The 23483-nt window shown below is 43.3% G+C and overlaps 1 protein-coding gene across 7 annotated transcripts in view; it reads left to right on the forward strand.

Annotated features, from left to right (window-relative positions):
• The first annotated feature begins 6631 nt into the window (after positions 1-6631).
• LOC115202050 (storkhead-box protein 2-like) overlaps positions 6632-23483 on the forward strand; it is a 316252-nt gene continuing 299400 nt past the window's right edge. For 6 of the 7 annotated variants that reach the window (XR_003879889.1, XR_003879887.1, XR_003879888.1 and 3 more), the window contains exon 1: positions 6632-7795. Coding sequence is in view for 1 of the 7 variants with exons in the window: in XM_029765903.1 (XP_029621763.1) it covers positions 7474-7795 (322 nt within the window). In the remaining 6 variants the exon portion in view is untranslated. The remainder of the gene's footprint in view (positions 7796-23483) is intronic. The other variant, XM_029765905.1, reaches the window with a different exon arrangement.

Consider the following 23483-nt stretch of genomic DNA (forward strand, 5'->3'; position numbering starts at 1 on the left):
TTGACGATGTCTTTGATTGTCTAAAATATTTGTTTGTTAACTTTAAATGAATAACCTGTAAATAACATACATTATGTATACCCAGGGGTGAAAGTGGATCACTTCAAAAGACTCTCCTGCTACCCGTGTACCTTTGTCCACTCACTAAATAGTTCCAGCATCCAAACAGTGCACTGTGCACCCGCAATTTGATGAAGGGAAATCGGCATCTGTTAGAAAAACATTAACGTGTAATGACATTCAGCGATTTGTCATTAGGCACACTACACTTACAGCCTGAATTGATGCGTCCACTGATGTATGCCCGCTTCTCTGTCTGGGCCACATGTCTCCATATCTCCGCCTTGGTAACACTTCAGTGTTCTCGTCGAACCACGACGCAGTTGGGAGAGTATACCGCACGTTTTGAAATCAATTTGCTCATTTTCATGCAGCTGACATGCGGTAATGTTAAATAACGGCGTAATTGACTATAGTTTTCTCAACATTTAGTTTTAATTATTGCGATAGGCTTATATTTTACTGGTACGGTGTACCCCCACTATTTATTTCGCCGGGACACCGGACCATACCACCTTACTTTCACTCCTGAGTATACCTTTCATTAGCATGGCTGAACATGACATTTTAATCCTAAACTTGTACATTGATGCTCCCTGTGTATAAAAAATTCACCACAAGGTTCTAGCTTCGGCATATTTACTTAGTTTAGTCTGTGCATGTTGTACATAACTATGGATGCCCAAAAGGGATATCCTACTACATCTTCCCCCCTCCGATGAACAAGAAGTCAACATTCATAACATTGAAAAATAACTTCAATGCAATTTGAGAACAAGTATTCTTTAACAATGCTACTTCACATCCAGAAACTGTATGAAAGCATGAAATTAGTTATAACTCTTGTATAGTCTTTCTTTTTGCTGGGTATAGGTCAGTATATTCTATTCACGTGGCTCTGAGCATTCTCTCTCCTTCCCCCCTCTGTGTGTTGGCTGTGGCTGAGTCTGGAAGGGCTCAGAGGTGTGTCTAGCTCCTCCTCTGAGCCTGTGTCCACCACATGGAAGCGTGGTGCATCTGCTTTCCGCAGCACTGTTGCTCGTGTCTTTGAGGTTGTAATCCACACCCGTTGACCTTCTCGCAGCCTGGTGTCTCCGATTTAAAGTCTACAGTTTGTCTCGGTTTCAGCTGTTTGTCCCTCTTAGCGAAGGCCTTCCAGTTAGGCCGTTGGGGTTTGAGCTGAGCTGGCGAGACAGGCAATGGAGAGCTCGGCAGTCAAAGTCCCATGATGCAGTGCTGTGACCCTGTAAGCTAACAGCCCTGTACGGATCCTTGTTCTTTTTCAACAGTTCATTGACTGTTTTCACAGCCCTCTCGGCCTCACTGTTGCTTTGTGTGTGGTATTGGCTACTGGTCAAGTGTGAAGTCATATTCTGCGGCAAATGGAGCTTGCGGAGAACTGGGGAGTGTTATCTTTAAAGAGGACCTCAGCGCCCACTTGCAAAAATGTACTGTAATCGATTGATAACTCCATCTGATGTGGTTATGGGTGTCTTTGCTATTTCAATGTATCTTGAATAGTAACCTACAACTAGCTGATAAGTCATTTTAGCAATAAAACATATATGCCGCTACCTTTTTCCATGGCCATGTGTCCCTCATGTTCTCTGTCTAGTGTTTCCGGTTGTAGAGTGTCTGGGATTACGATACGTTGTACTATCATGAGAAGGTCCATTACAGTGGAAGTCACTTTGATGAACCCAATAGGGCTTCAGCAGCTGATAAGATAATACTTTATTAATCCCCCAGAGGGGAAATTTAATTGTACCAGCCAATACATACATTACCAGTAAATAGACCATAAAAACACAAGGACACACAGACATTAAAAGCAGCACATCATCAATGGATATAAAAAAAACTATGTTTGCGTTAAAAAGCCTCATGGCATATGGTAATAAGGATCTGTAGGTGTTTTGGCCTTGGGTAAAATAAATCGGCCTGCCATCGCACTGCGATGTTCCAGCCAGTTACTGTGGAGGAGGTGGCTAGTGTTGGCCTCTATACTTCTAAGCTTTTTGGGGATCCGCTTTTCCAGCATGGGCTCTAGTTTGTTCTGGTTGGTCACGATGGTCGATCCAGCCTTCTTGATGATTTTGTTTAGCCGGTTTGCATCCTCCCTAGTGGTTACCCCCCCCCAGCAGATTACACTATAAAACAGGACACTAGCCACAACACTATTAAAAAACATTTTGACAATTTTTGAGCAGACATCAAAGGAGCTTCCTTAAAAATAACAGCCTGTGCTGAGCCTTTTTAAAAACCATTGAGGGGTTCACTTTCCACTGGGAACAGGCACAATGCAGTATTGTATTTCCACGTTGTAGGTATGCTAGAGGCGATGAAGTGGCTCCCAAGTGGCGCAATGGTCTGTGGCACTGCATCTCAGTGCTAGAGGCGTCACTACAGACCCTGGTTTGATTCCAGGCTGTATCACAACTGGCCGTGATTGGGAGTCCCTTTTCCTAGGCCGTCATTGTAAATAAGAATTTGTCCTTAACTGACTTGCCTAGTTAAATAAAGGTTAAATTAAAAATGTAAAAATAGGGCGGCGCACAATTGTCCCAGCGTTGGCCGGGGTAAGCCGTCATTGTAAATATGAATTTGTTCTTAATTGACTTGCCTAGGTAAATAAAGATTACATTTTAAACGAAATATAGGTGAATATAGGTTATTTTGTGAAAGAACACAGTTTGAAAGATATGGCAAATAGAAATCAAACCGGAGGGACATCAGAAATAGATGGGAGAGGTTGAGGGTAGAGGAAGGACAGGAGTAAAAACAAACAAAATAGAACTATTGTAAAATAGACTATGACCATAAAATGTATACAGTATGTTTAAGCTGGAAGTAGAGGCCTAAGCGTTGTTATTCACTAGTTTACTTCAATTAGGGGAGGGGTGGTAGGGTTAGAAAGTAATAAAGGAAAATATATATTTAAAAAAAAGATAACAATGGTCATTATGGCAAACAGTTCTATTTTTGTTTCATCAGACCAGAGGACATTTCTCCAAAAAGTACGATCTTCGTCCCCATGTGCAGTTGCAAACCGTAGTCTGGCTTTTTTATGGCGGTTTTGGAGCAGTGGCTTCTTTCTTGCTGAGAGGCCTTTCAGATTATGTTGATATAGGACTTGTTTTACTGTGGATATAGATACTTTTGTACCTGTTTCCTCCAGCATCTTCACAAGGTCCTTTGCTGTCGTTCTGGGATTGATTTGCACTTTTCGCACCAAAGTACGTTCATCTCTAGGAGTCAGAATGCGTCTCTTTCCTGAGCAGTATGACGGCTGCGTGGTCCCATGGTGCTTATACTTGTGTACTATTGTTTGTACAGATGAACATGGTACCTTCAGGCATTTGGAAATTGCTCCCAAGGATGAACCAGACTTGTGGAGGTCTACAATTATTTTTCTGAGGTCTTGGCTGATTTCTTTTGATTTTCCCATGCTGAAGAGGCACTGAGTTTGAAGGTAGGCCTTGACATACATCCACAGGTACACCTCCAATTGACTCAAATGATGTCAATTAGCCTATCAGAAGCTTCTAAAACCATGACATAGTTGAATATTTAGTTACAGTATGTCTGATTTAAAATCTGGGGCAGACCTACTGACCAATGTAAAAAACTAAACAAAGGAAGTTGTACACTTTATATCAGTGTTCCCCCAACAGTACATGTTTTTGTTGTGGCCCCAAAAAAGGAACACAATCAGGTTCCACACTAGTATAAACAAACTGAACAACTGACATTCTCTATTTCCTTTTGAGAACACAATGACATTCCTGCTTTGAATGAGAGTCCCCTTTTTTTCTTCTTTTTGGCAGTGAAAGTAGCACTCGTCACATGTCTTTGTTTTGTTCATTGAATAGGATAGATATAGAGAGGAAAGGTAGATGAGAGAGAGTGCATTCTGGATGCAGTGGCTTAGACCGCTACACTACGAGAGTCCCTCTCTTACAATAATAAAAGGTTTGGGACTTAGTGAAAAGTGCTATATAAATGCAATGCAATCCAATTGTATCATCTATGAGTTTCATCTAAATACATAAACATTATTATACAGTATATTGCTATTGTATTGTTGATTTTCAAGTTATAATAAGCTGTTGTGGTCACAGTATTGTCTAAACACAATGTGAGACATAATATTTATTTGTTAGGTGTGTTCACACACCCAAAGCCTAACATAAAATACGAAACGAAGCGATAGTGTGTATCACTGTTATACATTTTGGACAAAGTGATACTTTAATTATTTTTCAACCCTAAATCATTAAAAACGTACCTGGTGACCTGAGGCTACTTCATGCATTTGTAAGAATTCTTCCTTTTTAAATATGCCGTCTGTAAGATACTGTATTTAATACTCTCAACTATTGAAATAAAGCCTACCCCTTGAATACTTTTTGAATACTTTCTACATGAATGCCAGGGGCAAGTACTTCTTTTTAACTTTGGTCATGTGAAATATTGTTTAGAATTTCTAGGACAATAACCAATAGTGAATCAGGAATAAGCAGTTGCTTGAATGGAGGGTGTCTGGGTTGGCCTGGACTCTGAAAGTAAATAAGCCACTTTAGTTTCAAACATCATTTTTGAACATGTTCCATTTTTCAATATTTTCTCTCAAGGAATTAAATTCCTTCACGTATAAAGGCATTCATTCTGTAGTGCTGCAGATATTTCAGCATTTTAGCTTGACCTTTTGTTCTTTAGACCAGGTAGATGGAATTGCTATTAATTATGGCCCGCCACTACTAATATTGATCAATTTGCTCAGTTGAGTAATTGATTTTTAATTGCATAATAGAGTTGTGTGTTTTGTAATTCCACAAGAGGAATATGCCTACTATTCCTTAGTTTACTTGTGTAGCCCTACAAAACTGCTCAACTATGCAAGCAATTACTAAGCCTACAGTAGCCTGGCCTACAGTAGCCTTCTCTGTGGCTCAGTTGGTAGAGCATGGTGTTTTCGACGCCAGCATGGTGTGTGCAACGCCAGGGTTGTGGGTTTGATTCCCACGGGGGGCCCAGTACAAAAAAATATATATATATAATAAAAATGCATGAAATGAAAATGAAATGTATGTATTCACTACTAAGTCGCTCTGGATAAGAGCGTCTGCAAAATGACTGAAATATAGCTTAGCCTACTAAGTAAGCATCATCAGTAGCTTACTGTAGACTAGCCTACTAAGTAAACATCATGCCTAGCCTACTAAGTAAACATCATCACTAGCCTACAGTAGCCTAACCTACTAACTAAACATCATCACTAGCCTACCGTAGCCTAGCCTACTAAGTAAACATCATCCCTAGCCTACTAAGTAAACATCATCACTAGTCTACTAAGTAAACATCATCACTAGTCTACATAGCTTACACCAATGTGGAATCAGAGCATTTCATATTATTCTGTATGTAAATCCGAGACACTCCATTTTGTATTGTGGATGTCCATCATCCGTTTCATATGATATGTTACAAATTACATATCGTATGATATGTTACGAATTAAAGTTAGTACAATATGTTACGAATTGCAATTCGTACAATATGTTACGAATTGGCAAAACATACATTATGTTACACATTTGCAAAACGTATGATATATTATGAATTCACAAAACGTATGATATGTTACGAATTCCAATTTGTTGTGGCTAACGTTAGATAGGTGGCTAGGTCGCTAACGTTAACTAGCTGGCTAACATTAGCTCTAGGGGTTAAGGGTAAGGGTAAGGTTAAGGGTTAAGGTTAGGGTTAGCTAAAAGGGCTAAGGTTAGGGAGTGAGTAACATGTGCGCTCTCTCGCTTTAATAGCTGGGTGCTCTGCCATATATGACAATAACTTAAAATGAAATCCCAAGTTCACGAAATGAAATCCCAAGTTCAAGAAATGACAAAAAGATGTCCCCTCATTTCACCTTTTTATTTTCGGCCATACAGGCTAGCACGTTTTGTCAGTTATGACCTCATCAGAGCATCAGAGCAACGGATATTTCACCAGAGGTATAAATGTGAAGCATCCGGTTGGCATTTCCACCCACTACCAAATATGGTGATGAGAGGAAACCCAGTGGCCAGCAGTGGGAGAAGATAGAGCAAAATGGATTTTGGCTAACATTCTGCCATTTTTCTTTTATAGCTGAAACATTTGATGTCCAAACAATTGAATGTTTCCAAGACTAGAATCTGTATCAAACAGAGTGGACCGCATTTTGGTTTTATATACTTTACCCTTTGCCAAAGTATCTAAAAAAGGCATTGTTTAGTGCAATGCGAATTGAGTTATTGCACATGCACATTTTTGAAATATGCAAATAAAGGCTAGAATGCATTAATGGGATCTCATTAGCTTGTGCTTGGCTGTACCCACCTCCTTGCTTGTTCTGCCCACTGTGATTCATTTACTCCCATTGGAAACGACAGGCTCTGGTCTATCTTGGGTTCGTTATACAAATATTTGGTATTTTATGTAACCATACCAAAGGTAACATATCATCGTAATTTGAGTGTCCCGGATTTACATGTATGTTACGTCTAGTCTATGAGACCAGTCTGCCTACACAGGTAGTCTATACTTCCATCGCCTGTCATTTGACTCAAATATTTGTATTTTCACCTGTTGCAATGCCCCGGTATGGAGCTCATCTTGGTCAGAGGGTTGGCTGTAGGTGGAGTTACGAGCGAATATTTGGTGGTCCTGTTCCTCTTCGAATTGGCTTCTATCTTCTCAAAGAACCGAGGGGTTGACTGAGAATGGTATACACTAGGCTATGTGTCAGACGTTTTACACAGAACAGAAGAGAATGTAACCCAGTTTGGATTATTTATTCCTTTTTGGATGAATGCGGAGACGCGGTGCGCCCTCGTTGAATGTTAGGCTGCCTTTGCGCACCAAATGAAGTCATGAACGGCAGAACGATGAAGTCATCGCCTGCACTTGCAGCTATAATCCCTGTGCACTGATCGATCGATGTACACACACGAGGTATTCTCACCGTTTTGGGAAGTGGATCATGGAATAATTGGTTCACCTATTTTCTTTGAAAGGCCATATGGGAAAGCTTGGGCTTGAGAGTTAATTTGTCTGTTAAATTGGTATGCTACTGTCGCCTGATAAAAACGTTCGACATGTTGAGATTCGTTTTTGGACACAGATAGTGATAACATGTATTGTAAGAATAGGCTATAGCCTACATTTTCATTTTGCGTGATGCAGATCAAATGTGTGCTGTCAGGTTTGTGTGGTAGCCTACAGTTTTCAATAGACCAAAATCAAGATTAAAACATCAAAAAGATGTGCTCGTTTTGGAAATATATCAAAGTACGGAATAAAACATACTGCTCTGAGAAATTGGACGTTGTTATCATTCATGGTGTAGCGGAGAACGAAGCAATTTGAGACATGGATAAGTTTCTGCAGATCGCGCCTCACTCCCTGGGCATCGTGCTGTCTCGGGTTGGCGCCGAGGAGTCGCCCGCGGTAACCGACAAGCTCCAGCAACATCACACGGGCTACGAGATATTTGCCGACTTCAAAGCCGCCAACATGCAGCACTTCTGGAATAAGAAAGTGACCGATGCGATATCGGAGACATTCTTCCTAGGCTGGATTGACGAGGATGTCCTGCTGATCCAAGGGAAGGAACACCACCTCGAGGTGCTCAGAGAGGGATGGACGAGGCGAGCACTCAAACCGCCCGGAGGGTTCGAGATCAAGTGCATCGGTAAGACTGTACTTAGTCACTGGTAGCCTGTAAGATGCATTATCATCATAATACCATCCAGGCAGGTTGTTGTCATTTGTTTGTTTTGGTTTATTGAGTAGCTAAAGGTACGTTTCAAGTCATCTGAACACTGTGGTGATCCACTCTGCACAATAGGATAGTGCGGCTCAGCTTTAATGGATAACAGTAGGCCTTTCTGATTGGGCACACACTGGTTGAATCAACGTTGTTTCCACGTAATTGTAGAATAAGGGTCGAATTGACATCTGTGCCCATTGGGATGTGATCAAATGGAATGTGTAAGACTCATGGCGCCCAGGAGGGGTAATGGAGAACCCTGAGGCCAGCAGAAGAGTACAAATACATTTTAATTTATAGCCCTCTCTGTGGTTTGCTTAATTCCCGCTTTCCTCACCATTATTCAGCTAGTATGGGAAATATGTGTGATGGGACTTTGGAGTTTCTCTTGAAATTAGTGGAATATGTTTGTATTTCAGTTAAACAATCAGAGCAGTAGAGATGCACAGTGGTACATGTCCCGTCACCCCGCTCCTCCGCACACTCCACTGGCTTCCAGTTGAAGCTCGCATCTGCTACAAGACCATGGTGCTTGCCTACGGAGCTGTGAGGGGAACAGCACCTCCGTACCTTCAGGCTCTGATCAGGCCCTACACCCAAAGAAGGGCACTGCGTTCATCCACCTCTGGCCTGCTCGCCTCCCTACCTCTGCGGAAGCACAGTTCCCGCTCAGCCCAGTCAAAACTGTTCGCTGCTCTGGCACCCCAATGGTGGAACAAGCTCTCTCATGACGCCAGGACAGCGGAGTCAATCACCACCTTCCGGAGACACCTGAAACCCCACCTCTTTAAGGAATACCTGGGATAGGATTAAGTAATCCTTCTAACCCCCCCAAAAAAGATATAGATGTACTATTGTAAAGTGGTTGTTCTACTGGATATCATAAGGTGAATGCACCAATTTGTAAGTCACTCTGGATAAGAGCTTCTGCTAAATGACCTAAATGTAATTGTACATGTGAAGTTCATCCACGATTGTGTCTAGTCGCTCACTCAGAAATGCTTTGAAAGTCTGAACAAAATCTGCTTTTAGGGAGAGTAGGCTATTTGTGTGTGTTTTTTATGTACTGTAAGCAATAAAGTAAGCAAGACACCAAATACCTATTGAGAAACATCATTGCTTTGTCACAATTGCTCCTAACTCAAATCAGGATTTGGGAAGAGACAAAGTTCAGGACCGTGTAAACATCTCTCTCTCTTACTCACTCTATTGGCCACATCAACAATTTCAAAGGGATGGGAAAGTTGCAAAACAGTCAAATATTGATTGAGAAAAAGTGGGATATTCTGTGCTTATTTGTCCATGGACGGGGATACCATGCCCTCCCTGACCTTACCATCGAAGCAGCAAGCATTGTTAAGCTTTGGAATGTTTCCCTTATAGCTAATAAATAACCACAGACAAATACAGTCTCTAATCTAATGAGGTCTCTATATTAATGCTCATGCAAGTTGCTACTGCTAATAGTCTTGCTTGGCCAGCGCAGTGCTGAACATACTACGGATGGGAAAGACTGTCTGCTGACCCACCTTTCATCTGACAAAACACAGTCATACTGTATCAGGTTCATGTCTTACTGAGTGCTGGAAGTTGAATTCATATTCATATTCACAACAGTCAATAATCACATGCACATTGACTTGACTTAAAGGTGAGGAAATAGAGCTTTTAAATTGAAAACAATGGTTGGCTTTGGATAGAAAAGTTCAGAGTCACAAGTTGGTCTAACCTATTAAGTTTGTTTGGTTGGAGTAAGCTGGTCTGATACTCCCATGGCTGGAGAAACTAAGGTGGGGCTTATAATCACTGGAAGATTACAGAATGTTCCACATATTTATAATTCCAACGTTAGGTCATTCTATTCTGTATGTGGCTCTGTTGGACATTTTCTGATAGTGTTGTGTGGGTGGGCTGTACTTCAGCCCACAATCCGTATCACAGTCAGTACTTTCTTCTGCATAAACCTCTCCCATAGATATGTGGGATGGCCATGGTTACTTAGACTAGTTAGAAGTCTAGGTTGTTTCTGTTTACTTGGGATACATGTATATCTGAGGTCTGCTTGTTCCTCCCCTTTTCCATTCTGAACACACACAGCATTCTAGTAGATACCTACAGACTTCCAGTCATTGCACTAACGCTAGTTAGCATTGGCTCACAAAACAGCCTCTAACTACCTTCATACTGGACACAGAGATATAAAAATGGTATCCACAAGACTCTTGAGAAGAAGATCATTTTTAATCATTGCCAAAATCCTGAAGTATCCCTTCAACGAGGGTTATCTCACTTGCCAGAGTTTTTGTTTTTGTCAGTTTCTGTTAGGTGCAACTGTGAACAATAGTCGTGTCAGACATCAAGTAAATCTAATAGGCCAATAATAATTTGATGCAGATTAAATATCAATTGTCCTACCGGTGATGTGGTTAGATGTCCATGCACTCGACATTTGAAGGCCTGAAAACCAAAGGGCTTAAGTTGTCCGAGCCATGTGGGGTGGGCTTGCCATTTGTAGAAGATCGAAAATCACATCAATTATTGTTTTTACATTTTCACTTTAACCAGACAAAACTTTAAATGTATATTTGATCCCAGTTGTTTTGTCATATGGTATTTGGCTGATTTATAAATTGCTGTAGGGTTGAGATGTCTTCAGTCCCGAACAATGTCCGGAATTGGTAAGCTACTGAACAACTAAATACCACCCAAGAGGACGTTGTGTTTCTTTGAATGTCAAAGCTCTTGCATGTAATCTGATTTGTCGATTGCAGCATCCGGCAGCAAAAGTTTTTTGCTATTATGTGTGTGCATCCGTTGACATGTCATTGTGGTAGTCACTGAGTAACGAGGAGCGTAGTTGATGCAGCTGCTCCATGTGCATACCCGATAGGTACAGATGTAAATCCAACGTCTATTCCACATTGGTTCAACGTAATTTCATAAAAATTACTTGGAAACAACATTGATTCAACCAGTGTGTGCCCAGTGGGTTCGTTCCCAACCCTTCGTTCCCAACTCTATTTATCTGGCCCAATTTGATAGAAACGGTGGAAGAATGTTGTCCCTGGTTTTCTGAAGCTTAAAACCAACACACAACCATTGAATTGAGGAAGGAAAGGTGCATCCCACCTCAGCAGGAAAGCCCATAGAAGCTGTGACTGTGGGGCCTATTCGATTAAACTTTCTAACCGGTTTCCAGGTCAAGTCAAAAAACAACATCCAAAACAAAATGCGCATTCCTGTACTCAAAGAAACAATGTTTTCAGATTGAAACCAAAAGAAAACTATTGTTAGTGGATTGAAAGATGCTTTTTCTCTCTGTGTGGAAAGCCCGTTGTTTTTCAACTTTTCAACGAGAAATCTGGTTACTAGTTTAATTGAATGAAAGCCTTTTGTTTCCATTTGCAGGCTTCTAACAGAGGGGCTACGAGAAGTGTCCCATGCAGGAAGGAAAGTAGAAGGTCTGTTCAGGAAAGGAACCATGCTAAACACTGAAGCACTCTCCCTGATGGAACGAAGAGGAGGGGCCTGGAAGAGAGAATTGGGGGAAACGATAGACGTCACAGAAATTATTCTGGCAGTATATCCTAAGTGGTAACAGGAATGACTCTGGCTGTATTTCCAAAAGGGTGACAGGAATAACTCTGACAGATTTTCCCAAGAGGTGGATTGGGGCCCCACTGATGCGTCGAGAGGAATTCCTCTCTAGGTTTACAACTTAAGACTGGGTACCATCCAGAAACATGTTTAATTATTTTTATTTTTTATTTCACCTTTATTTAACCAGGTAGGCTAGTTGAGAACAAGTTCTCATTTACAACTGCGAATTGGCCAAGATAAAGCAAAGCAGTTCGACACATACAACAACACAGAGTTACACATGGAATAAACAAACATACAGTAGAAAAAGCCTATATACAGTGTGTGCAAATGAGGTAGGATAAGGGAGGTAAGGCAATGGTGGCGAAGTAATTACAATATAGCAATTAAACAATGGAATGGTAGGATGTGCAGAAGATGAATGTGCAAGTTGAGATACTGGGGTGCAAAGGAACAAGATAAATAAATACAGTATGGGGATGAGGTAGTTGGATGGGCAATTTAAAGATGGGCTATTTACAGGTGCAGTGATCTTTGAGCTGCTCTGACAGCTGGTGCTTAAAGCTAGTGAGGGAGATATAAGTCTCCAGCTTCAGTGATTTTTGCAGTTCGTTCCAGTCATTGGCAGCAGAGAACTGGAAGGAAAGGCGGCCAAAGGAAGAATTGGCTTTGGGGGTGACAAGTGAGATATACCTGCTGGAGCGCGTGCTGCGGGTGGGTGCTGCTATGGTGACCAGTGAGCTGAGATAAGGTGGGGCTTTACCTAGCAAAGACTTGTAGATGACCTGGAGCCAGTGGGTTTGGCAACGAGTATGAAGCGAGGGCCAGCCAATGAGAGCGTACAGGTCGCAGTGGTTGTAACGGCCGTCATTGAAGAGAGTAGACCAATGCGCAGCGTGTTTAGTGCTCATCATGAATTTATTAAAGATAGAACACTTTAAACAAAAAAACAAGAAACCGACAGCCAAACAGTTCTGTCAGGTGCAAAACACTAAACTGAAATTAACTACCCACAAACCCCAAAGGAAAACAGGCTGCCTAAGTATGACTCCCAATCAGCGACAACGATGTACAGCTGTCCCCGATTGAGAGCCATACCAGGCCAAAACAAAGAAATACAAAGCATAGAAAAACGGACATAGAATGCCCTCCCAAATCACACCCTGACCAAACCTAAAAGGAGACATAAAAAAGGCTCTCTCAGGTCAGGGCGTGACAGTACCCCCCCCCAAAGGTGCGGACTCCGGCCGCAAAACCTGAACATATAGGGGAGGGTCTGGGTGGGCATTTCTCCGCGGTGGCGGCTCTGGAGCGGGACGCAGACCCCGCTCCACCACTGGCTCACCCCACTTAGGTGGCGCCACTAGAGCGGGGTCCCTCGCCACGGGCCCCAGACTGGAGGGCTACTCTGGCTGCGCCGGAGGACAGCCGGGCGACTCTGGCTGCGCCGGAGGACAGGCGGGCGACTCTGGGAGCTCCGGACTGTAGGGCGACTCTGGGAGCTCCGGACTGTGGGCCGACTCTGGGAGCTCCGGACTGTGGGCCGACTCTGGGAGCTCCGGACAGTGGGCCGTCTCTGGGAGCTCCAGACTGTGGGCCGTCTCTCTCGGTTCCGGACTGTGGGCCGTCTCTCTACGGGGCACTGTCGCGGGAAGCTCTGGACGGGGAACTGTCGCCGGACACTCTGGACGAGGCACTGTCGCCGGACACTCTGGACGAGGCACTGTTGCCGGACACTCTGGACGAGGACTGTGCACTGAAGGCCTGATGCGTGGGGCTGGCTTAGGAAGTGCCAGACTAGGGACACGCACCACTGGGCTAGTGCGAGGAGTAGGAGCAGGACGAGCTGGACTGGGCTGACGCACTGGAGGCCTGGTGCGTGGGGCTGGTAGTGGAGGTACCAGACTGGAGACACGCACCTCAAGGCTAGTGCGAGGAGCGGGAACAGGACGTACTGGACTGGGCTGACGCACTTGAAGCCTAGTGCGTGGTGCTGGCTTTGGAGGCGCCAGACTGAAGACACGCACCTCAGGGCTAGTGCGGGGAGCAGGATACACTGGACCGTAGAGGCGCACTGGCGGTCTCCAGCGCAGGACTGGCACCGCCCGTACTGGCTGGATGCCCACTTCCCCCTGGCAAATGCAGGACACTGGCACCGAGCACACCGGCCTGTGGATACTCGGCCTCGACGCCGTGCACATCACCCCATAGCACGGGGCCTGACCAGTACCACGCTGCCTCTGGTAAGCAACCCTGGCCCTGCCAAACTACCCGTGTGCCCCCCCAAAAAAATGTTTTGGGGCTGCCTCTCAGGTTCACATAGCTCCCTTCGCTTGTCCTCCCAGAGTTGACGTTCCAACTCCCATGTCCATCCTTCCCCCCGATGCTCCAAACCACGCTGCTTGGTCTTCTGTTGGTGGGTAGTTCTGTAACGGCCGTCGTTGAAGAGAGTAGACCAAGGCACATCGTGGTTAGTGCTCATCATGAATTTATTAAAGATAGAACACTTTAAACAAAAAAACAAGAAACCGACAGCCAAACAGTTCTGTCAGTTGCAAAACACTAAACCGAAATTAACTACCCACAAACCCCAAAGGAAAACAGGCTGCCTAAGTATGACTCCCAATGAGCGACAACGATGTACAGCTGTCCCTGATTGAGAGCCATACCAGGCCAAAACAAAGAAATACAAAGCATAGAAAAACGGACAAAGAATGCCCACCCAAATCACACCCTGACCAAACCTAAAAGGAGACATAAAAAAGGCTCTCTCAGGTCAGGTCAGGACGTGGCAGTGGTGGGTAGTATATGGGGCTTTGGTGACAAAACGGATGGCACTGTGATAGACTGCATCCAATTTGTTGAGTAGAGTGTTGGAGGCTATTTTGTAAATGACATCGCCGAAGTTGAGGATCGGTAGGATGGTCAGTTGTACAAGGGTATGTTTGGCAGCATGAGTGAAGGATGCTTTGTTGCAAAATAGGAAGCCGATTCTAGATTTAATTTTGGATTGGAGATGCTTAATGTGAGTCTGGAAGGTGAGTTTACAGTCTAACCAGACACCTAGGTATTTGTAGTTGTCCACATATTCTAAGTCAGAACTGTCCAGAGTAGTGATGTTGGAAGGGCGGGCAGGTGCGGGCAGCGATCGGTTGAAGAGTATGCATTTAGTTTTACTTGCATTTAAGAGCAGTTGGAGGCCATGGAAGGAGAGTTGTATGACATTGAAGCTCGTCTGGAGGTTAGCACAGTGTCCAAGGAAGGGCCAGAGGTATACAGAATGGCATTGTCTGCGTAGAGGTGGATCAGAGAATCACCCGCAGCAAGAGCAACATCATTGATGTATACAGAGAAGAGAGTTGGCCCGAGAATTGAACCCTGTGGCACCCCCATAGAGACTGCCAGAGGTCCGGACAACAGGTCCTCTGATTTGACACACTGAACTCTATCAGAGAAGTAGTTGGTGAACCAGGCGAGGCAATCATTTGAGAAACCAAGGCTGTTGAGTCTGCCGATAAGAATGTGGTGATTAACAGAGTCGAAAGCCTTTGCCAGGTCAATGAATACAGCTGCACAGTAATGTCTCTTATCGATGACGGTTATGATATCGTTTAGGACCTTGAGCGTGGCTGAGGTGCACCCATGACCAGCTCTGAAACAAGATTGCATATCGGAGAAGGTACGGTGGGATTCGAAATGGTCGTTAATCTGTTAACTTGGCTTTGGAAGACCTTAGAAAGGCAGGGTAGGATAGATATAGGTCTGTAGCAGTTTGGGTCTAGAGTGTCTCCCCCTTTGAAGACGGGGATGACCGCGGCAGCTTTCCAATCTTTGGAAATCTCAGACGATACGAAAGACAGGTTGAACAGGCTAGTAATAGGGGTTGCAACAATTTCGTCAGATAATTTTAGGAAGAGAGGGTCCAGATTGTCTAGCCCGGCTGATTTGTAGGGGTCCAGATTTCGCAGCTCTTTCAGAACATCAGCTATCTGGATTTGGGTGAAGGAGAAATGGGGGAGGCTTGGGCGAGTTGCTGTGGGGGGTGCAGGGCTGTTGACCGGGGTAGGGGTAGCCAGGTGGAAAACATGGCCAGCCGTAGAACAATGCTTATTGAAATTCTCAATTATAGTGTATTTATCGTGATGACAGTGTTTCCTAGCCTCAGTGCAGTGGGCAGCTGGGAGGAGGTGCTCTTATTCTCCATGGACTTTACAGTGTCCCAGAACTTTTTGGAGTTTGTGCTACAGGATGCAAATTTCTGCTTGAAAAAGCTAGCCTTAGCTTTCCTAACTGCTTGTGTATATTGGTTCCTAACTTCCCTGAAAAGTTGCATATCACGGGGGCTATTTGATGTTAATGCAGAACGCCACTGTCACGGGTGTCGTATAGATGAGACCAAGGCGCAGCGGGTACGTGAATACGCATACTTATTTATTAAAGTGAACACGAAAAAAACAATAAACAAAGAACGACAGGAACAGTTTAGCAGGCTAACTAAAAGCAGTGCTAAAACAACTACCCACAAACAAACAGGTGAAAACAAGCTCTTTAAATATGACTCTCAATCAGGAACAACGACGAACAGCTGTTCCTGATCGAGAGCCACACAGACCACAAAGAAATATACAAACTAGAAACCTAGAATACGAAAAAAACAGAACATACACCAAAACCCCGGAACACAGAAATAAAACACCCCTCTACAATAACCATAACCCCCTAACCACATAAAACAAATACCCTCTGCCACGTCCTGACCAAACTACAATAACAAATAATACCTATTACTGGTCAGGACGTGACAGCCACAGGATGTTTTTGTGCTGGTCAAGGGCAGTCAGGTCTGGAGAGTACCAAGGGTTATATCTGTTCTTGGTTCAAAAAAGGGTTTTAATGGGGCATGCTTATTTAAGATGGTTGAGGAAGGCACTTTTAAAGAATAACCAGAGCATGAGGGGATGAGGTCAATATCCTTCCAGGATATCCGGGCCAGGTCGATTAGAAAGGCCTGCTCGCTGAAGTGTTTTAGGGAGCGTTTGACAGTGATGAGGGGTGGTCGTTTGACCGCAGACCCATTACGGATGCAGGCAATGAGGCAGTGATCGCTGAGATCTTGGTTGAAAACAGCAGAGGTGTATTTGGAGGGCAGGTTGGTTAGGCTGATATCTATGAGGGTGCCCGTGTTTATGGATTTGGGGCTGTACCTGGTGGGTTCATTGATCATTTGTGTGAGATTGAGGGCATCAAGCTTAGATTGTAGGATGGCCGAGGTGTTAAGCATGTCCCAGTTTAGGTCACCTAGCAGCACGAGCTCTGAAGATAGATGGGGGGCAATCAATTCACATATGGTGTCCAGGGCACAGCTGGGGGCAGAGGGTGGTCTATAGCAAGCGGCAACGGTGAGAGACTTTCTGGAAAGGTGGATTTTTAAAAGTAGAAGCTCAAATTGTTTGGGTACAGACCTGGATAGTAAGACAGAACTCTGGCTATCTCTGCAGTAGATTGTAACACTGCCCCCTTTGGTAGTTCTATCTTGTCGGAAAATGTTATAATTAGGGATGGAAATTTCAGGGTTTTTGGTGGCTTTCTTAAGCCAGAATTCAGACACGGCTAGGACATCCAGGTTGGCAGAGTGTGCTAAAGCAGTGAATAAAACAAACTTAGGGAGGAGGCTTCTAATGTTAACATGCATGAAACCAAGGCTTTTACGGTTACAGAAGTCAACAAATGAGAGCACCTGGGGAGTAGGAGTGGAGCTAGGCACTGCAGGGCCTGGATTAACCTCTACATCAGCAGAGGAACAGAGGAGGAGTAGGATAAGGGTATGGCTAAAGGCTATCAGAACTGGTGGTCTTGTACGTTCGGAACAGAGAGTCAAAGGAGCAGGTTTCTGGGCGCGATAGAATAGATTCAAGGCATAATGTACAGACAAAGGTATGGTAGGATGTGAGTACATTGGAGGTAAACCTAGGCATTGAGTAATGATGAGAGAGATATTGTCTCTAGAGACGTTTAAACCAGGTGACGTCACCGCATAAATGGTTGGTTAAGGCATATTGAGCAGGGCTAGAGGCTCTACAGTGAAATAAGACAATAATCACTAACCAGGACAGTAATGGACAAGGCATATTGATATTAGGGAGAGGCATGCATAGCCGAGTGATCATAGGGCTCCAGTGAGTGGTTGGGCTGGCTGGAGACACGGCGGTTCAGACAGCTAGCAGGCCAGGGCTAGCAAGCTAGCAGAAGGACCTTAGAGGGACGTCGCGACGGAGGAAAGTCTGTTTTAGCCTCAGCGTGCGGGGCCGTCGATAGACCAGTCGTGATGGATTAGTAGGGTTCCGAGTAGCAGAGGGGTCCAAGTCCAATTGGAAAAATAGGTATAATGGCCCAAGAAATTGGCCGATGGATCTATTCAGCTAACAGTCTAATATGCTCTAGACAGCTAGCGGGCCGCGGCTAGCAGGCTAGAAGATGGGCATTCAGGGGACGTCGCGACGTAGGAGCCAGTTGAGTACCCCCTCGAGCAGATTGCGTCGGTGGTCCAGTTGTGAAGGATCGGCGGGGTTCCGTGCCCTGTACCGGCAGTAGAAGGGGTCCAGGTATTGTAGCCCAGGAATGGCTGATGGGCCTCTTCAGCTAGCTGGGAGATGGGCCTAGCATGGGCTAGCTCCAGGCTAATTGTTGCTTGCTTCGGGACAGAGACATTAGCCAGGAATAGTCACTCAGATTGCAGCTAGCTAGCTGCGATGATCCAGGTGAAAACGTTCAGAACTTGCGGTAGGAATCCAGGGGAATGGAGAGAAAATAGGTCCGGTATGCTCTGGTTTGAATAGCGTTGCACAAACTGGCGAGAGCTTTCCGAGCTAAAGGTTAGCTGATGACCGCTAGCAGTGGTTAGCTGACTACCAGCTAGTAGCTAGTGAGCTGGCTAGCTTCTGTTGGGGGATTCCGGTTCCGTGGTAAATAAAAATACTTTAGAAAAAAACATATCCACACCACATTGGGTGAGGCGGGTTGCAGGAGAGTATTTTGAAGTTGAGGTTTAGAAAAATATAAAAAGATATCCAAAGAAAAAGATATATACATGGGACACGACAAGACGAGGACAAAGACGTCTGACTGCTACGCCATCTTGGATACTACTTGGTGGTCATGATGGGGGGAAAAAACGTTGAAATATACAGTATATTTTATGTAGGATACTTTATTTAGCACTGTCTTTTTCTACAGATTTGTTTACTTGGTGGATCCCAATAATATAACAAAAGCTTTGGATGGGTCACACAATGCCAATCTTTTTGTCGCCTGCTGCTCATTGCTCTATCATTTGTATTTGTATTTGTATTTAGTAGGGATCCCCATTTGCTGCTGCCAGCACATTAAAACACTTACACACAAAACAAAAGATAAAACAGTACATGATATAATATTATTACACAACTACATGCATATCTACAATAGAAAATGTATAATACCACCATACAACAATATTACAATGTGTGCGTATGCGTGTGTCTGTACCTTTGTGTGTGTCTCCTCAAAGTCCCCGAGGTTCCGTAAGGTGTATTTTTCAGTGGTGGAAAAAGTATGCAATTGTCATACTTAGGGCTCCCGAGTGGCACAGCGGTCTAAGGCACTGCATCTCAGTGCTAGAAGTGTCACAACAGACACTGGTTTGAATGCAGGCTGTATCACAACCGGCCGTGATTGGGAGTCCCATAGGGCGGCACACAATTGGCCCAGTGTCGTCCGGGTTTGGCCGGTGTAGGCCGTCATTGTAAATAAGAACGGTTTCTTAACTGACTTGCTTAGTTAAATAAAGGTTCAATATTTGTTATTTATTTAAAGTAAAGATATCTTAATAGAAAATGACTCAAGTGAAAGTCACCCAGTAAAATTCACTTCAAATTCCTTATATTATGCAAATCAGATGGCACCATTTTCTTGTTTTTGAAAAAATGTACAATAAGCAAGGGGCACACTCCAACACTCAGACATAATTTACAAAGAAAGCTTTTGTGTTTAGTGAGTCTGCCAGATTAGAGGCAGTAGAGATGACCAGGGATGTTCTCTTGATAATGTGTGAATTGGACCCTTTTCCTGCTTAGCATTCAAAATGTAACGAGTACTTTTGGGTGTCAGGGAAAATGTATGAAGTAAAAAGTACATTATTTTCTTTAGAAATGTAGTGAAGTAAAAGTTGTCAAAAATATAAATGGTAAAGTACAGATAACCCAAAAAATGACTTAAGTAGTACTTTAAAGTCTTTTAACTTAAGTACTTTACACCACTGGTATTTTTACCTGTTTTTCTAAATCTGATTCTACTGCTTGCATCAGTTACCTGATGTGGAATAGAGTTCAATGTAGTCATGTCTCTATGTAGTACTGTGCACCTGTTTTGGACTTGGGGGTTGTGAAGAGACCTCTGGTGGCATGTCTTGTGGGGTATGCATCATGGCTTTCCTGGCTGTAAATACATTAGACATCACTCCCAGATCCCTTAGTTACCTCACAAGGGCAACAATCATAACCACATAACTTCATCTAAAGTTACTTTGAAATGATTTGTGCATGCAAAAAAATAGTTTAATATCCTCAAATTGTGTTTTAAAACAGACATTCAAAGTCAATTGAACACTTGGGTTGAACAAGGATCTGGAGAAAGTACTCAACAAAAAATACAGAGGTTAATTTATTTTTCACAGCTTTAACCCATTGTTACGATGAGCAGGTTACAGATGACTGAAGTTTCGATGTCAAGCTGATGTCATCCTCAGAGTGACCCAACACTTGCACTCAACTCCTATTTAGAGCCTAGTGCCCTATTGAGACACAACTACGTGAAAATAAACATAAGGTTTGGAGAAAATGTGGGCAATTTTACCCTGCGAGGGGCCAATGTGGGGGCAGGCTCCACCTGATTCTACTAATCTAAGTTTTAATGGAAGACGATGAGCCTTCATGGAAGCCAATGATTCATTGGATGATTCATAGAATCAGGTGTGTTACTGCTGGCTAGACCAAAAACCTTCACCCACAGATTGCCCACACCAAATCTATAGCGATCTATACAGTAGTGATGTGTGACATCTTGGAGCAGGCATAGTTTCTCAGAGATGTAGTACCTTATGCCTCATGACATGTCGGCTTGCCCCCTGAGGTCAATTTGGAAACTGAGAATTATTTTGAAAATAAAGGTGTTGGAATTATGCTTTTAATTCATAAGGCCTTCTCAACCCCTAACCTGTTTCTACTTGAACATTCACTGTAGTTTTGAAAGACAAAATTACAGACCCATAAATAATAGTCCACATCCTAGATGTCTCTGATGTGGAATGGAAAGTTTTCTGTATTTACCCTCATTAGAACACTTCCTTCACTATGATAATGCCAGCAAATGGGGATACTCGGAAAACTAAAAGTACTGCATTTGGAAATGTTTTTTAGTACATGTTTAAAAAAAAAAATTGTGTGGATGTTTGTTTGGATTAAAAACTAGCAAAAGTTTCTTCACTTGTCGTGGCAACAAAATGTGTTGAATTGTAATTGTTTTCTGCCCAGGCAGCCAACATTGACAAAGCCATAGAGGGAAGTTGATGCTGCAGCTGCACTGACCTCATTGGCTGATATCAAGTAGCAGTAGCTCTTCAGGTGTGGTTGCACATTGAATTAAGCATAATAAATAGTATTTGTTTTCTCACACACATACTTACTCTTGTCAATTTCGGCCCAACAGTACGTTGGTCCCTAGCCTAATGCTGACCATATTTTGACTTATAGTGTATGTTTCCCATACACAGGTTTCATAGAAGTCTAGATATTCTCCATTGACCATGCTTCTTAGTCCAGGACAAGGCTTAATCTGTGTCCTGTAAACTGGACAGATTAAGCCTAGTTCAGGACTGAAAAGCATTCTGAATGGAGAATCTCTGTCTGGGAAACCGGCCCCCTAGGCTATTCATTTAGCAAGGTGAGATTGCTAGTACTGCATTTTGTCGCTGCAGTCACCTTGCTTAAAACTTGAAGATGATTATCAAGGCCAAGTGCACAATGTTTCTTTTAAGACCTCTTCTAACACTGTACATGTACTTCTGATTCGCCAGCTAAGGGGATGACTCAACTAAGGGGATTCCTGCAAGGGTCATGTTCATTAGGGCATAGCCCTGCAACGGAAAATGAAAATAGTTCCTTATATATTTTTATTTAACTAGGCAAGTCAATATTGGAGAGGTTCAGGTAGTAACTTCCTGTTTCACAGTTTCTTCCACTGTTTTGTGCCCACTGAACACCACCCGGGATGTATATATTCACTAGGAATCAAACGGAAGCCGAAATGGGGAGGCACCTAGCTGAATTTGTCCATTAAGAAACACATTTTTCTTGCAAAACGTTTTGCTACGGTGTGCACTAATGTATTCACACCTTTGGGTTTGGTCAGCAGCCACCAGGGGGCACAACACTTGGTTGCATATGAACAGTGGCCCATCTTTTGAGTTCTGTGTGACCAGATGCATATTTAAGAGAATACTAAAGGCACACTCTGCAAGGTGGACCAAATATCAAAGAGTGGGCCTGACCACCAATCACAATGTAAACATTGCAAATGCGTCACACTATATTTTCACTTGCAAATAGGGCCCGATCTGTGCTCAATGAATGCCATTTCATAGAAATCTAACTTTTTGTTTGCGATTTTAATAGTCATCATCTGTTTGCAAACTTTCCAAGTGCCGTAAGACAACAAAAACATAAATAACTCTGGTTATCACCAGGTAAGAAAGTTGTACTAATTTATTAATTCATATTCTTTAAACAACTACAGAGGTTTAGTGTTTCCTCAATTGAAATTACGTGAAATTTTACAGACTATGGCTGTAACACACACGCACACATGCTCACCAGTAGAAAGAAATCCCAAATGCTTGCAAAGTATGTATTTAATAGAATAGTGTTTGAAAGTACATTCCAAATACACAACAATTGCTGTTTCAAATGAGTCATTACATGTAATTCAAATACAGCAGATATGTATTTGACCCATAGCTGGCTCACTGGTGTGGAACTGAATTGATCTGAACATTGTTATACTCTACAATGCCTGTCTTCTGCAGAAATCTACATATTTCTCATACAGCAGCTTCAAAGTGTCAGTTTTCGTATTGCTTTTCCTGTGCGTCTGTTGTGTGCCTGGCTCTGTCTCTGTGGTCTGTTCCGTGTCTATAGCTCCAACAACAACTCTTGGCTCTTTTTAAGGGATGGCACTCGGTAGCAGCTATGAGATCATCGGACTGGGTTGTCATGACTACGGGCGCTGTTGCAGCACGATTGAGAAATAAGATGGCTGGCTTGTTGCGTCTCACCCCCCTCTTCCTCTCCTCTTTTCTCTTTGGTATGAATGAACTTCAGCAAACTTGACACCGTCCCCTCTATCCCCCTCCCTCCCTCATCTCCTCCTTCATCCCTCCCTCATTTCTCCCTCCATCTATACTCATGAGTCAGCAGGCTCTGCAGCAAGCAATGGCCACCATGCTATAGAGACAATGACTGGGGGCTCCATTGTGAGCTGGGGTTTGCGTTCACACTCAAAAGAGCCCTTTGAGGGTTTTCAACAAAAACAAACATGCATTAAGGAAGGCTCTGTTTCTGGAGTGGTTGGCCAAGTCCTTGCTGATCAATGCACAGTCGCAGTGTCAGTCTGTGGAAACGTATTGTCGTTGGCCATACAGAGGTATGATCTTACTTTGAGACAGTTTGCTACAGCAGGAAAATAATCCTGAAGCAACAGGAAATGTGAATTATTATGTGGATCATTGTAGGGGTTGATACATTTTTCGTTATGGCAAATCAAGTCTGAAACATCACAAAGTGGAAATTAAAAACTTTAAAAGCCTTTTTAAAACTCAAATACGCTACAAGTTTGCATTTCCTACAAGAACTGGATGTGAATAAGTACACAGTAGCAATCAAAAGTTTGGACACCTACTCATTCAAGGGTTTTTCTTTAT

The sequence above is a fragment of the Salmo trutta genome, chromosome 11 (assembly GCF_901001165.1).
Source record: "Salmo trutta chromosome 11, fSalTru1.1, whole genome shotgun sequence".
NCBI lineage: Eukaryota > Metazoa > Chordata > Actinopteri > Salmoniformes > Salmonidae > Salmo > Salmo trutta.